The following is a 12,331-nucleotide window of genomic DNA, read 5'->3' on the forward strand; positions in this document are numbered from 1 at the left end:
GTTATTGTGGAAATTCCTCTGTTCAAGTTTTAGGCCATTGCTCCTTGTCCTGTTGCGACACACCAGCAAGAAGTGCCTCGCCTCAACCATTTGTCTCCCATCTCTCTTTAGATATTTATAAACAGCTATAAACACAACCATTGGCTTAGTGGAAATAAGAGGATGGATAGTAGAGATGCTTTCTTGCTTGCACACATTGCACTGTCAGAGTTTTCAATAAACAAAGACTACGTGTATGGCAGAACTCAATGAAATTTGTCTGCTGAAAAGAGTGACAGAGAAGATGAAGGTATTCCTGCTATCTCTTTTTAAAAACAAAGGTGCAGCAAGCCACTTAGCCTAGGCAAGATGCAATTCTAACAGCGTGTGGGGTGTCCAGGAATGCATTGATTTACCAGATACTTGACGAGGAGATACTAGAGCATAACATTGAGGAGGAAAAGGAGTCAGCTGCAGCTACTCCTTACACCGAAAAATACGTTTTGAGCACGGACTTCCCTTTAATCTTTTGCATCAGTCCACTGATATCCTCTGTGCCAAGGGCTGAGAGACAGCACCAAAAAGCTCACCTCACAGAAAGATAAAATCAAATAGCACATGAAGAAAAATGCAGAAGGCAGAAAAAGCACTGAACTTTTGATGTCGGGGTGCAGGTTCCTCATTTAGTGTTTCTGTCCTCAGGTTCCTCTGCAGGGCAGCGAGAGGCCCACATTGCAGACAATTACAGTGAGGTACTCAGAGCCTCCTTCCAACAATTCTGGGAAAACAGAAAACCCTTCTCCTTTGCAGGCATCTGGAGAGCAACTAATGGAGTTTACAAGCAGGAGGAGCAGCTTTAAACCTGAAGAGGGGAGAATTGGGTGAGACGTTAGGAGGAAATGTTTACCCAGAGGACAAGGGTCTGGAACAGTGAACTTGCCCCATCTCTGGTGGCATCCAAGTCCAGCTGGGCATTCTGGTTGAGTGGGGGGCAACCAGACCATGGCATGGATCAGAGCTCAATTCCCTTTAAGGTCCCCTCCAACCTTAACCATTCTATGATTCTGTGCTAATTTTGACACATTGCCACATCTCCGCGTCCCAGATCTGGAAGTATTTGCACAAAGATTTAAGATGGGAACGGGGAGGGGTGTAAAGCAGTGTAAGAGTTCGGGTGCTTAGTACCGAAGGGAAGGAAGCGCAGCCCCTGGGAGCCCAGCAGCAACCTCTTCCCTGGGCTCCGGGAGCCCTCCAGCGGCCGTGCACCCACTGCTGCCTGCTGCAGGAGCAGCCCAGCCGGTGCTGCGCTGGGAGATGAGGGAAGAAAGGCCCTACAGTGGCCCAGCTGCCGAGATAAGGGCAGTCAGATATTACCCCTTCCTACGTGGGAACGGAGGGCACCAAATCGCGGGTTAAGACCTGATGGGGAGTATGTGCTGCTGGGTTAAACTCAGCATCGCAGGGTCACTATTTGGGAGGGGAGAGTGACTGGGACTTCAGAAGTGCTGGTATAGCATCCTTACTTGTTCCAATAGGTTTTCCATAACTCCCTTCTCCTGCTCCCTCTCAGGCTGACACTATTGGGCATGGTGGATTTTTGGTCTGCCCTATGAAGGATATCCTTCTAATCCTGCTCCACAAGTTCTGTTTCAGCAGCAGCGTCCTGGTTTAGAATGATTGGGTTGGAAGAGATCTTAAAGCCCACCCAGCCCTACCCTGCCATGGGCTGGGTGCCTCCCAGTAGACGACAATGCCCAGGGCCCTTCAGCCTTCCTAGCAGACGTTCTCCAGCTCCTTGAGCATCTTTGTGGTCTCCTCCAGACCCACTCCAACATCCTCCCTGTGCTGGGGGCTCATCAAAGTCACAGAAAGATGGACAGAGCAGGGTACCTCAACCAGCCAGACCACACAGCCCGACCTCTGTGCCTGCTCAGGGGGATTTACACCTAGGGATGATGACAAACAGCATGTGCAAGTGGTAAAGCACCACTGGCTTGCACTGCCAGTGCCTCAAACTGCCCCACTGCCTCAAACAAAGTGCAGGTGGGTCATGCTTGCTATTTGCTGGGGCAGATCGCAAGAATTTCCTCCAGACCAGTGAGCACCTGAAAGCCCCAAACATCCATTCTATCCCATACCCCTCATGGAGTGGGTGCTTGCAGCCCCATCTTTAAGACTCTTTCCTTCAGCTGGAAAATGGCAACACGCTGATTGCCTCTGTTGTATTTTTCACATGACTGACCACAAAACTATTAATATAACCAGAGCCGGTTCAGCTGGACAACTCATTCCCTCCAAGGAGAGGAAAACCACAGCTTCTTCCATCTCTGGAAAAACCTTTTGTGATGACAAGATCAGCAGCGCAGATGTAGCAGAGACAGTTCTGGTTTGCTGATACACCCCAGTGGAGAACCTCAACCAGCATGAGAGAGTACAGTTTGTTTCTTCTGTTCGTCCTTTCCATCTTCAAGAAGGGTGAGTTCTGAGCTTGCTACAGTTCCGTCTGATCAGGGCTTTTTTTTTTTTTTCTTTTTCCTTTTTCCTCTGCTTTTATAACTCGTGCAGGAAGTTCATCTTTCTCATCACTCAGAAGCCCTGTTTCATACTGCTTCATGTTCCTCAGAGTTGATATGAAATTCATACAATTTGCTCCACTGTGCACTTTAGCCCATGGTTAACTTCAAGTGTATACTTAAGTTCTATTAAAGTCAACAGGATTTGGTTACATATACTGTCAGACTGTTTGATAAAGAAAGTTTAATGGCTGTGGTGGGCTCCAGCTCTTGATCTGGTTATCAAGAACTCAAATCCTTTCCACTGACAACTAGTAGATATAGTTAGAGTTCTTTGTTTTTACCAGTGGGGCATTGTACTTAGAGCCCATGAGCTTCCTGGAGTGCCCATGGCCATATAGCCTTGTACAGTAGATAATCCAGGCTGCAAAAGGTAATCACATCATTACAGTGAGTGACAAAAAGCACCACGACTCCAGACCTCAGTAATTAAAATATTGGCTTGGCACAAATTCTGGCTAAATAACTTAATGGAGGAGAACCAGTCCTACATCAGCCTTTATTCACTGTGCTACACAAAAGAACATTAATTCTGCCTGCACAGCCACTGGGATATTTGTCAAGTATTATGGACAGCAGACATAAACACAAGCACCAATCCTAACTTAGCCTTTACTTGATCAACCTGACAGATGAATGCCCACAGATCACAGCAAAGTCAGCAATCTGTTTACACGAGGCAAATTATTTACATTTTTCTCCAATTATTCTCAACTGTGGAGGATAAACCTCCTGATTTAACAAAGCCACCAAGTAAGTTATGTAAGACAGGAATGTAGCCACAGACATTCCTGAAACCACTCTCTGGTGCTGCAGCTGTTGCAAACAGAAATGCGGTTGATGGATATAGGTATCTATACAGCAAGAGCTGCCTACAAGTGCTATTTGTTGGTATTATTGGTTACTGGAGAAGGGAAATGGATGAGACATTGAGTTTTCCTGATATATTTCAAGGCTGGAGAACATTCATTCAGGTAAAGACTCTTTTCATCACCAGATAGAACTGATAGAAACTGGGTCTGGTGGCAATGGCTTGTATTTACTGTGATCATCTACCACGACAAGGATTTACAGTGGTCAAATTCCAACTGTTTGTGACATCCTGGCTGGAAAACCCAGAACTTCTCCTCCTGTGAGGCCAGAACAAGGCCCATCTGGGAAGATGCAGGCAGCTGGAGTCCACGTGTTGTCGATCTGCTCTGTTAACATGGAGCTGCTTGCTGTGCATCCTCCTGTGTGCATGCACTCAAACACAGAGCGGTTGCATTTAATTGGATTAGTGCTTGAAGCCACCAGATCTCTGAGTATGTTATGTGTGTGTGTACATACATATATATATTAGGAAGTGTGTGTCTGCAAGCACACAAACATCTTCCAACTGCAAACACTCACACAGCCTCACAGTGGACATGTACAGGTCAGCTATTGCTGACATGGCAAGGCCTGCTTAAAAATTAAATTGCTTTCAACATGAGCAAGGCAGCCCCCTCAGCTCTGTTGCAGGCTGGTACCAAACCCAGCCCCACTAAGTGGGCTGAGTAACCACCTGCAAGTCCCCTGCACAGGGGGAGGAACAAAGGGCATCCATTTTCTGATGAATGAGAGAGAGGGTACAAGAAGGATGATCAGTTTCCTTCTTCAATACCCTATGTAAATCATTCCTGATTATCTGTTGTTGCTTCTAGGCGTGCAGTGCAATAGCTGGTCCATTCACGTCCCATCTGACGTCACTGGTGAACTTGGAAAGATGGTTATTCTGCCCTGCACCTTCACACACCCTTACAAAACCTTTGACCGTACCCTCACTGCCATTTGGAGGATCAAGGAGCCGTACAATGGCACTGTAGTGTTTAAGTGCACCAGCCAGAGTGCCAGCGAGCTCTGCAAGACCGCCGTCAGCTACAAAAACAAATACAAACTCTTTGGCAACCCCCGGCACAAAGACCTTTCCATCAGGATCGACAACCTGACCTGGAGTGACAGTGAGAGGTACTTCTGCCGTGTGGAGTTCTCTGGGGACATCCACGACAAGTACGAAAGCAGGAATGGGATAAAGCTGCATTTGATTGGTAAGACAGCATCAAGTGCCCAGGGAGGCAAAGTCACCCTAGAGGGAAACTGGAGAGCCGTGAGATGTGGAAAGTGATGAGGTGGTAACAGAAGGTTATCTGAGATGTTTGCTCTTCCAAAACGTTGTCTTTTCCAGGTCTAGTCAGCCCTGAGGAGGACTTGTAACATATTGGCAGGGAATACTCACTGCAGGCTTCCAGTCTGAAGTGATGTGCACACTGCAGGAAGGGCACAGGAGCTAAACACTGCAGGAAGTAAAGAAACAGTTAGGATGTGGCTGCCCAGGTGAGAGCCTGGCGAGTCTTGCATATTGTCCCTGCAGCATGGGATCAGTGCAGGCTGCAGATAGGAAAACTGAGTTCTGCAGCTCCTGGAGTGAGGCTACAGATGGGCTCTTCATCAGGATTTAAACTGGAGAATGCAGCTGCTGAGCAGGTGTTAAGAGATGTAAGCACAAGCAGGCCTGGATGGCACCAGCATCTCAGCCTGGTCACACTCAGTGCATATGATTCTGTCCCTCTGGAGAGATCCATGCAGCCTTGTGATGAGAAATCACACTGAACAGGCGTTGCACAGCATCCTTGTGGCAGCACAAGATAAAAAGCCCTTCTTAAGGGTGGACATCTGCATGGCAATGACATCTGAATCCTGAGTGATAGAATCACAGAACCATTAAGGCCAGAAAAGACACCTCCAAGATCACCTCACCCAACCATCCACCTACCACTAATGCTGCCCACTAAACCACGTCCCTAAGTACCACATTTATAAACATTCCCAGAGCATTTCAAGATGCAGGGACTCCGTCCAATGGGCAGCCCATTCCAATGCCTGTCCACTCTTCGAAGTTTTTCCTAATATTCTGCCTGGCACAAACTGGGGAAATTGTCTCTTGTCCTACCACCGTTATATGATTGAAGAGGCCAACTCCCACCTTTCCGTAATCTCTTTTCAGGGAGCTACAGAGCGTGATCAGGTCTCCCCTGGGCATCTTCTTCTCCAGACTGAACTACCTCAGTTCTCTCAGCCATTCCTTACAAGACTTGTGTTCCACATCTTCCACAGCTTCACTGGGCAGGAACGGCATTGCCCCCCTCTGTTCTGCCCTGCTGTGGCCCATCTGGAGCACTGTGTCCAGATTTGGGGCCCCCAGTACAAGAAGGATACAAAGCTGTTGGAGCAGGTCCACAGGAGGCCATGAAGATGCTCAGAGAGCTGGAGCACCTCTCCTGCAAACACAGGATGAGGGAGCTGGGCTTGTTCAGCCTGGAGAAGGGGCAGAGAGCTAAGCAATTGGAGGTGGGTTTCCAGCACTCTGCCTCTGCCCTCCATCTCAGGGTTTCCACCGTGCTGTGCAGAAGGAGAGTGCTTGGTCCCTCTCAGAGGGTGTCCTCACTGATCTAGCAAGAGCCAGGACACCCATGCGGCCTCAGGAGTGGGCTCATACTTAACCAGCAGTGCACAGACACTGCGTGTTGGATGCTTTTGTCTGTGAAGTGAAACCGCAGGCGGCCAGGCGAGGCCTGAGGAGGAGTTCATGTACTGCAGAGAAGTGCTGAGCAGTCAGGGCTCTGCCTCTGTGGAGCAGATCTGAAATATCCCACAGAGAGACTGGTCCAGCAGGGCAACAACAAGCTGTGCTGATGATGAGAGAAGCAGAGCGCAGGTGCTTGCATAGACCCAGTGTACCCACTGCTCCCCGCTTTGGGAACAGATCCCTGCAGTACAAAGGGCAGGAATTAAATAATGCTTCCTAAAGCAGCTTGTACACCAAAACACACAGATATACAACGCAGCTGTTTCTCATAGCAAGGGCCTGGCACAGGCTGCACAGAGAGGTGGTGGTACCTCATTCCTGGTGACCCCAAGGTCGGGCTGGATGGGCTCTGAGCACTGCTGGAGCTGTGGGTGCCCCTGTGCACTGCAGGGAGTGGGACCTGATGGCCTTTAAAGGTCCCTTCCAATTCAAACCATTCTGTGATCTATGATATGGATTGGTCTTCTTTCATTACAATGACCCACGCTGTCTTGCCCGACAAATGAAAGAAATCAACTCCGAGCACCTGCTTTTTCCACGTGAGGACGCTCATTTTGTTTCTCTCAGTCTTCACAGTGCCACTGAGAACTAAGTGTATGAAATAGTTCACAGATCCAGAAGAAAACCACAAGATTTTTCACGTCTGCCCTGCTTATTTAGAGAGCAAGTTCAAAGGCTGCAAATTCAACAGTGCCTCTAAATTTTGAGCATCCCTTAGATGGACGTTGCCACCATTCAGAGAGGTCTCTGACAAGCCTGAGACACTAAGGAAAGGACTCACATGAGCAGATCCTTCCTTGAGTGTTCTGGAAGGGCTGGGGTCCAAGGAAAAAGAGGAAGTTTGACGCCAATCTTGTTACACTGTGCATCAAACCTATCATTGAAACCTAACGTATTTCCTGTAATTTCCACAGCTTCCCCCAGGATCATTAACATTACTGTCAGTTCCAATGGGGATCACACCTTCAAAGCCCGCTGCACCGCTGAGGGTGAACCAGCACCTGCCCTCACATGGACCAGTCCCCACTCCAGCAACCTCACCTCGGTCACGAACACGAACCACCGCGTCACCAAGGAGCTCCAGTACCTGACACACGACGGCAAATACACCTGTACGGCTGTCAACAGCCACGGAAGAGCAGAGGGGACAGTCTACTTCTATAAATTCAAGGCATCCAACAGCTCCTTTTTCCTGATCCTGATTTTTGTGCCGCTGGGAATTAAGGTCCTTGTTTTGCTGGTGATACTGGGCATGACCCTGTTCCCCAGAGGTATGTTTCTCTACTTCCAACATCAGACTGGTAACATGATGTGATGCAGCAGATAAAATCAGACAAGGGAGGGGGAAGTCTGTTATTATCTTCATTTCCACCCTAGGGAAATGACACGCATAACGGAATATTAAGAACAAATAAGAGGGACCTCCTGGCTGGCTGGTCACAGTCTGCAGGTGCCAAGTGTCATTCAGGATGGGATCTTTAAACAGAGAAAGCAGGAGTTTCCCTGTGCCCAGTGAAAAAAGGTTAATAAATCAACAGGTGTGTAATTAGGGAACCTGCTGCCTATACAATCAGATTTTTATTGAACAGACTAATTACTACTTCTTCCCCAGCCCATGGGCAGGATTTACTTCCACTGCACACCTCACAGCAGCTAGATCTCCTGGAGTCAGCATCCTTCTTGCTCCCCAGAGCAACTCCATCTGCATGCTTTCCAGTCAGCAGTGTAATCCCATTTTACACCTGTTCAAGCCAGTATCCCTGCTGTGCACAGGGCTCTGTGACTCAGGCCACAAAGTTGATTCCTATCCTGGCAACAGTGAACCATTCACCAGAGTATCAGTTATCCTCTAGTGCATGTTGCCTATGGCTGTCAATCAGTCCTGGCTCCTCAGATCATCTTGCTAACTGGTATATCTGCTCTCATTTAACAGGTCCTTCCACTGCTCCATCCATCCTGGCCCGGTAAGAGTACCCCACCTTCTACTCACGTTGTCCAGTAGGAGGGTAGAGATGACAAGGAGAGAAGTACAATTTGTCCTCTGTCTTGGCTACAACTTCTGGCCTCATAGCCGGCTCCTGGGATGAGGACAGGGTTGGGCTGATAGTCAAGTAAGCTGGTGTAAAGAACCAAATCTTGGGGGGCAACTGAGAATAGACCTCAAGGACAAGGAACCTGGAGAGACATGGATGCAGCAGAAGCAGGGGATGACCAGAAGTGTTAGAATATCACATTAAACTAGCATAAGAATTCCAGTTTCTGATGAGGCAGGAGAACCTTCGTAGAATTGTAGAATCACAGCATGGCCTAGGTTGAAAAGAGCCACAATGATCATCATTTCAACCCCCCCCTGCTATGATCAGGGCTGCCAATCACCAGACCAGGCTGCCCAGAGCCTATGCCATAGCTGATGTGTTCTGCCAAGCGTGGAAGAAGGTATGGAGAACCAAATAGTCCATGTCAGAGCCAGCTGAGATGTGGCAGAGTCCAAAACTAGAATCTGAACCATCCTCCCACAGCATCACCAGCATCTCCCAATACCCAAAGCAAGGAGACTCCTGACATCTGTAGGGGCCAAACTGGTGACAGATGGGTAAAAATGTAAGACAACCCTTAGGTTAAACAGACAGAAACTGTATATGAGGCCAGTATATCCTTGGATTTTCTCCCTTCCAGCCCTAGTTATCTGTGATACGTTTCCCTCACCTTACCTTAGAAATGCATTCATCTCAGCAGGATGTGCGCAGCGTCAGGCTGCAGCCCAAGAGGCAATAGGGAATTTAATCCTAGAGTTAAATGTGTAATAATTATCAACAGAAGCATGGTGTTGCTGATTTAGTATCTACACTATACTGCACGGCCGACTGCATTTGTAAACACACAGATGAAAGCTTCCCTTTTTCCACCACCAGGCCGCAGCCACAGGACTCCACCTACGAGAACTTTGACCGCAGGTGCGACGGCAGCCACAGCCTGCCAACAGAACAACCTGCAGCAAGATGCAGCTGAAGACCTGGGCTGTCCCACCCGCACCCACTTGCGTGGTCTGAACCCCTGTCTGCTCTATGCAAAGCTGGATCATCTGAGGGTGCCTTTTCCCACTGAACATAAGACTGTTGTTGACTGATGAACGGGTCAAGCGAGCCTTGTAGGCGCATGTTTTCCATCTCTGCTGAGACTTAAAATTAACACAAGACTTTAAAGCAAAGACAGATTGCAAAAAAAAAAAAAAAAAAAAAAAAAAGGAAAAAAGAGAGAAAGTGAAGAGTGGTGGAGCTGGAAAAGCAGAAAATCTATGTGAGATGCCAGTTCTAATCAACCTGCATGTTTCTAACCTGTGTCACAAAGTTGTGTAGCAGACACATTCACGAGTTGTAGTTGGCCCCATCTTGTGTTGCAGTTTTTCCTGATGAGAAATGGCTTCTCGATATGGGTATATTCGGATAAAACACCACAGTGTATCTGTCTCATATTAAAGAAGTTACAGAAAGAGACATTTTGATGGGAACTGGAAATCAAGGCACCCGTGCTGTCCTGTCCATCAACCTCTTTTACCCAGGCAGGGAAGACAAACAAAGAAAACAACTTTCACTTCATTAAAAAAGAAAAAATTACTTCTAAAGTTTCCATCCCTGTGCTACATGAAAATATCTTGACCACCTCTTAGTGACTTCACACTAAGAATCACAGAATACCAACCAACACCCCCAGGTCCCTCCTTCTTCACACTCATCCAGCCACTTGTCCCCAAGCCTGTAACACTGTAGGGGGTTGTTGTGCCCAGAGTGCAGGACCTGGCACTTGGCCTTGTTGAACTTCATCCCACTCACCTCAGCCCATCGATCCAGCTTATCTAAATCCTTCTGAAGGGCCTCCCTACCCTCAGGCAGATCAACACCACCTGTTGTAGGTGTAGGTAATCTCTGAGAACATGTATTACCAGATACTGCCTCTTCCAGCAAGCTGAAAATACCACAGCATTTGTCACAAATTACCCATTTTTTCTCTTTTATTTTGCACTTTTTTTTTCCAGACATAGCATGTTATAAACACACTTGTAAAAACTCAACAGCTGAAACAACACCTTCTTTCAAAAGTGCATGTCAAATGCATGTATCTCTCAATTCTTCACATTTTTTTATGCAATTGATCAATAACATTGAATCTAATAAACCAGTGCTTTTAACTCTCTGCAGGGGTTGAAAAAGCAGAAGAAGATTCTTCCAGGCATCGCTTTCCCAAAGGAGTCTGTTAGAAATCATGGTGCACCCTTACCTGGTTAGCTTACAGAGAGATGTACATATATATATACATAGAGTTCTTTGCTCGATCTGTGAGCCTAAAACCACACACAGATGTGGGTGATCTGATGACACAGCTGGCACAGTTAGCCAAATTTGTCGAGAAGAAAAAGGTGGTTTGCTCTCCAGCACCAAAATCACAGTTAAGAGCAACACTGCAAAATAATCCATTATTGAACATCTATTATCCCCATGTGACCTGAACAAATGCTTAAACACGGTTACATGTTCTAAACACAAAGGCACAATCAATGCAGAAAGAAAAGAAGCTTTCACTGTTGCTTCGTTCGTAGAGGTGCACAGATTGAGAATGTAGGACCTTGGGCAACCTCAAGTAGATCAGCCATGGAAAGGCCAACGTTACACGAGCAAGCAGGGAAATTCACTTTCTGCTTCCACTGAACAGAAAGTGCAACATCAGACAAAGCAACAGAAACAGTGATCATTCAGCTGAAACAACGGATTTACAGGCTCATAGTACAGTTTTAACAAAGTGATTTAATTGAAGCTGAACAGCTTTTCACAGTGTCATCTGAAGTTCTGCCATGCCATGCCCAGCTAGGAAGAACGAACTTCAGCGGTGTCCACTTACTAAACCTCTACTCCTAAACAACCAGGTTTTCAGAATTAAGGATTTATTATCCAGCAAGAACATAACTGCTACTCTCCTGGACACTGAGAAGCAGAAAAATCAGTCTGTAGACATCACCTGACTTAGGAACAACACGGCCATAAAACACTTTTGTTTAACCAACCAGTATGGAGGCAGACTCAGTAATATTTAGGAAGTAGGAAAAAGCAAAGTTCTTAAGCTCAATTTTCAGTTTGTACTGACATGGCAGAAGATTGTAGGCATGCCTTTAAACTGCAGAGTTCTGCAGAATATCAAGAGTCAAAATTTAAAATATCACCTGTTGGAATGCAGGGACAAATCTCCCTGTACACACTCACACACTCACATAAGCTTTAGAGGTATCCTACTAAGAGAGTCAAAAACTGTTTAACACACAACCCCCCCCCATTCACTTTGCACTGGCTCAAATAATGACACATAGGAAAATGAAAAAGGCACAAAAAAAGAAAAGGATGCTACCAGAAACAAGAGTGGGTTTTGCTGTCTAATGATTTGCACATGTATCCCCTTAGATGTGCACCTTGCACAGGAACATATTCAACTGTTTTCAGTTGATAAAAACTGAACAATTCCACAGGCCTAAATATCCTAAGAGCTTTAAGGGAAAAAAAAAAAAAACCTCAAAGAGCATAAAATCTGCCAGTGTGCAGCTCCCATTCACACTTCTGACTTACTTCAAATGGAACTATTAACGTAAAAATTACTTGTGCAAGAACAACTTTAAATGTAAACCAGAATTATCAACACTGCATGATCCTTTTGTGAGCTCAGTGCTGCTACCGTATGCAGTCCAAATAATGCACTTCTGGGTACAGCGTGTTTACAAGGAGAGACAAAAGATTATTGCCATCTCGAAGACAATGTTCTGGATGCTTGATGAACAAAGAAGCCTGGGAGATCTGTTCTTGAAAATCCATATATTGTTTGTTTGATGCCATTGATTCAAGAGCATTCAGTGCCTATAGACACAAGGAAAAAATTATGTCAGCTGTCTGCATTTTGGCCTGCAACAAACCAGTTCACTAGACATCATAAGAAAGATTCCACTGGAAGAACATTATCTATTGAAGAGCCTGCTATATTTTGAACAAAACATTCATAAAATATAGTCACACGTATTATTTCAATCCAGCTCCTCTTTAAAATTGTTGCCATTCCAACACAAGCACAACAAGTGCTCCACCAAGGCTTGCAATGATTGCTCCAATGTTTATTTCACAAACTCAAGACATGTTTT

At 46.3% G+C, this 12,331-nt stretch overlaps 2 protein-coding genes across 2 annotated transcripts in view; one reads left to right on the forward strand and one right to left on the reverse strand.

Annotated features, from left to right (window-relative positions):
* The first annotated feature begins 2,402 nt into the window (after positions 1 to 2,402).
* On the forward strand, positions 2,403 to 9,168 carry SIGLEC15 (sialic acid binding Ig like lectin 15). Its single transcript, XM_042831242.1, has 5 exons — positions 2,403 to 2,454; positions 4,238 to 4,621; positions 7,074 to 7,430; positions 8,093 to 8,123; positions 9,072 to 9,168. The coding sequence occupies exons 1-5, from the start codon at positions 2,403 to 2,405 to the stop codon at positions 9,166 to 9,168; spliced, it is 921 nt and encodes a 306-aa protein (XP_042687176.1).
* A 982-nt stretch (positions 9,169 to 10,150) lies between these two features.
* Positions 10,151 to 12,331, reverse strand: part of EPG5 (ectopic P-granules autophagy protein 5 homolog) — a 50,104-nt gene continuing 47,923 nt past the window's right edge. The window contains exon 44 of the mRNA XM_042831201.1: positions 10,151 to 12,053. Within this exon, the coding sequence (XP_042687135.1) occupies positions 11,871 to 12,053 (183 nt within the window). The 3' untranslated portion in view covers positions 10,151 to 11,870. The remainder of the gene's footprint in view (positions 12,054 to 12,331) is intronic.

The sequence above is a fragment of the Centrocercus urophasianus genome, unplaced genomic scaffold (assembly GCF_019232065.1).
Source record: "Centrocercus urophasianus isolate 14NV4802_14NV808 unplaced genomic scaffold, USGS_Curo_1.0 seq_35, whole genome shotgun sequence".
NCBI lineage: Eukaryota > Metazoa > Chordata > Aves > Galliformes > Phasianidae > Centrocercus > Centrocercus urophasianus.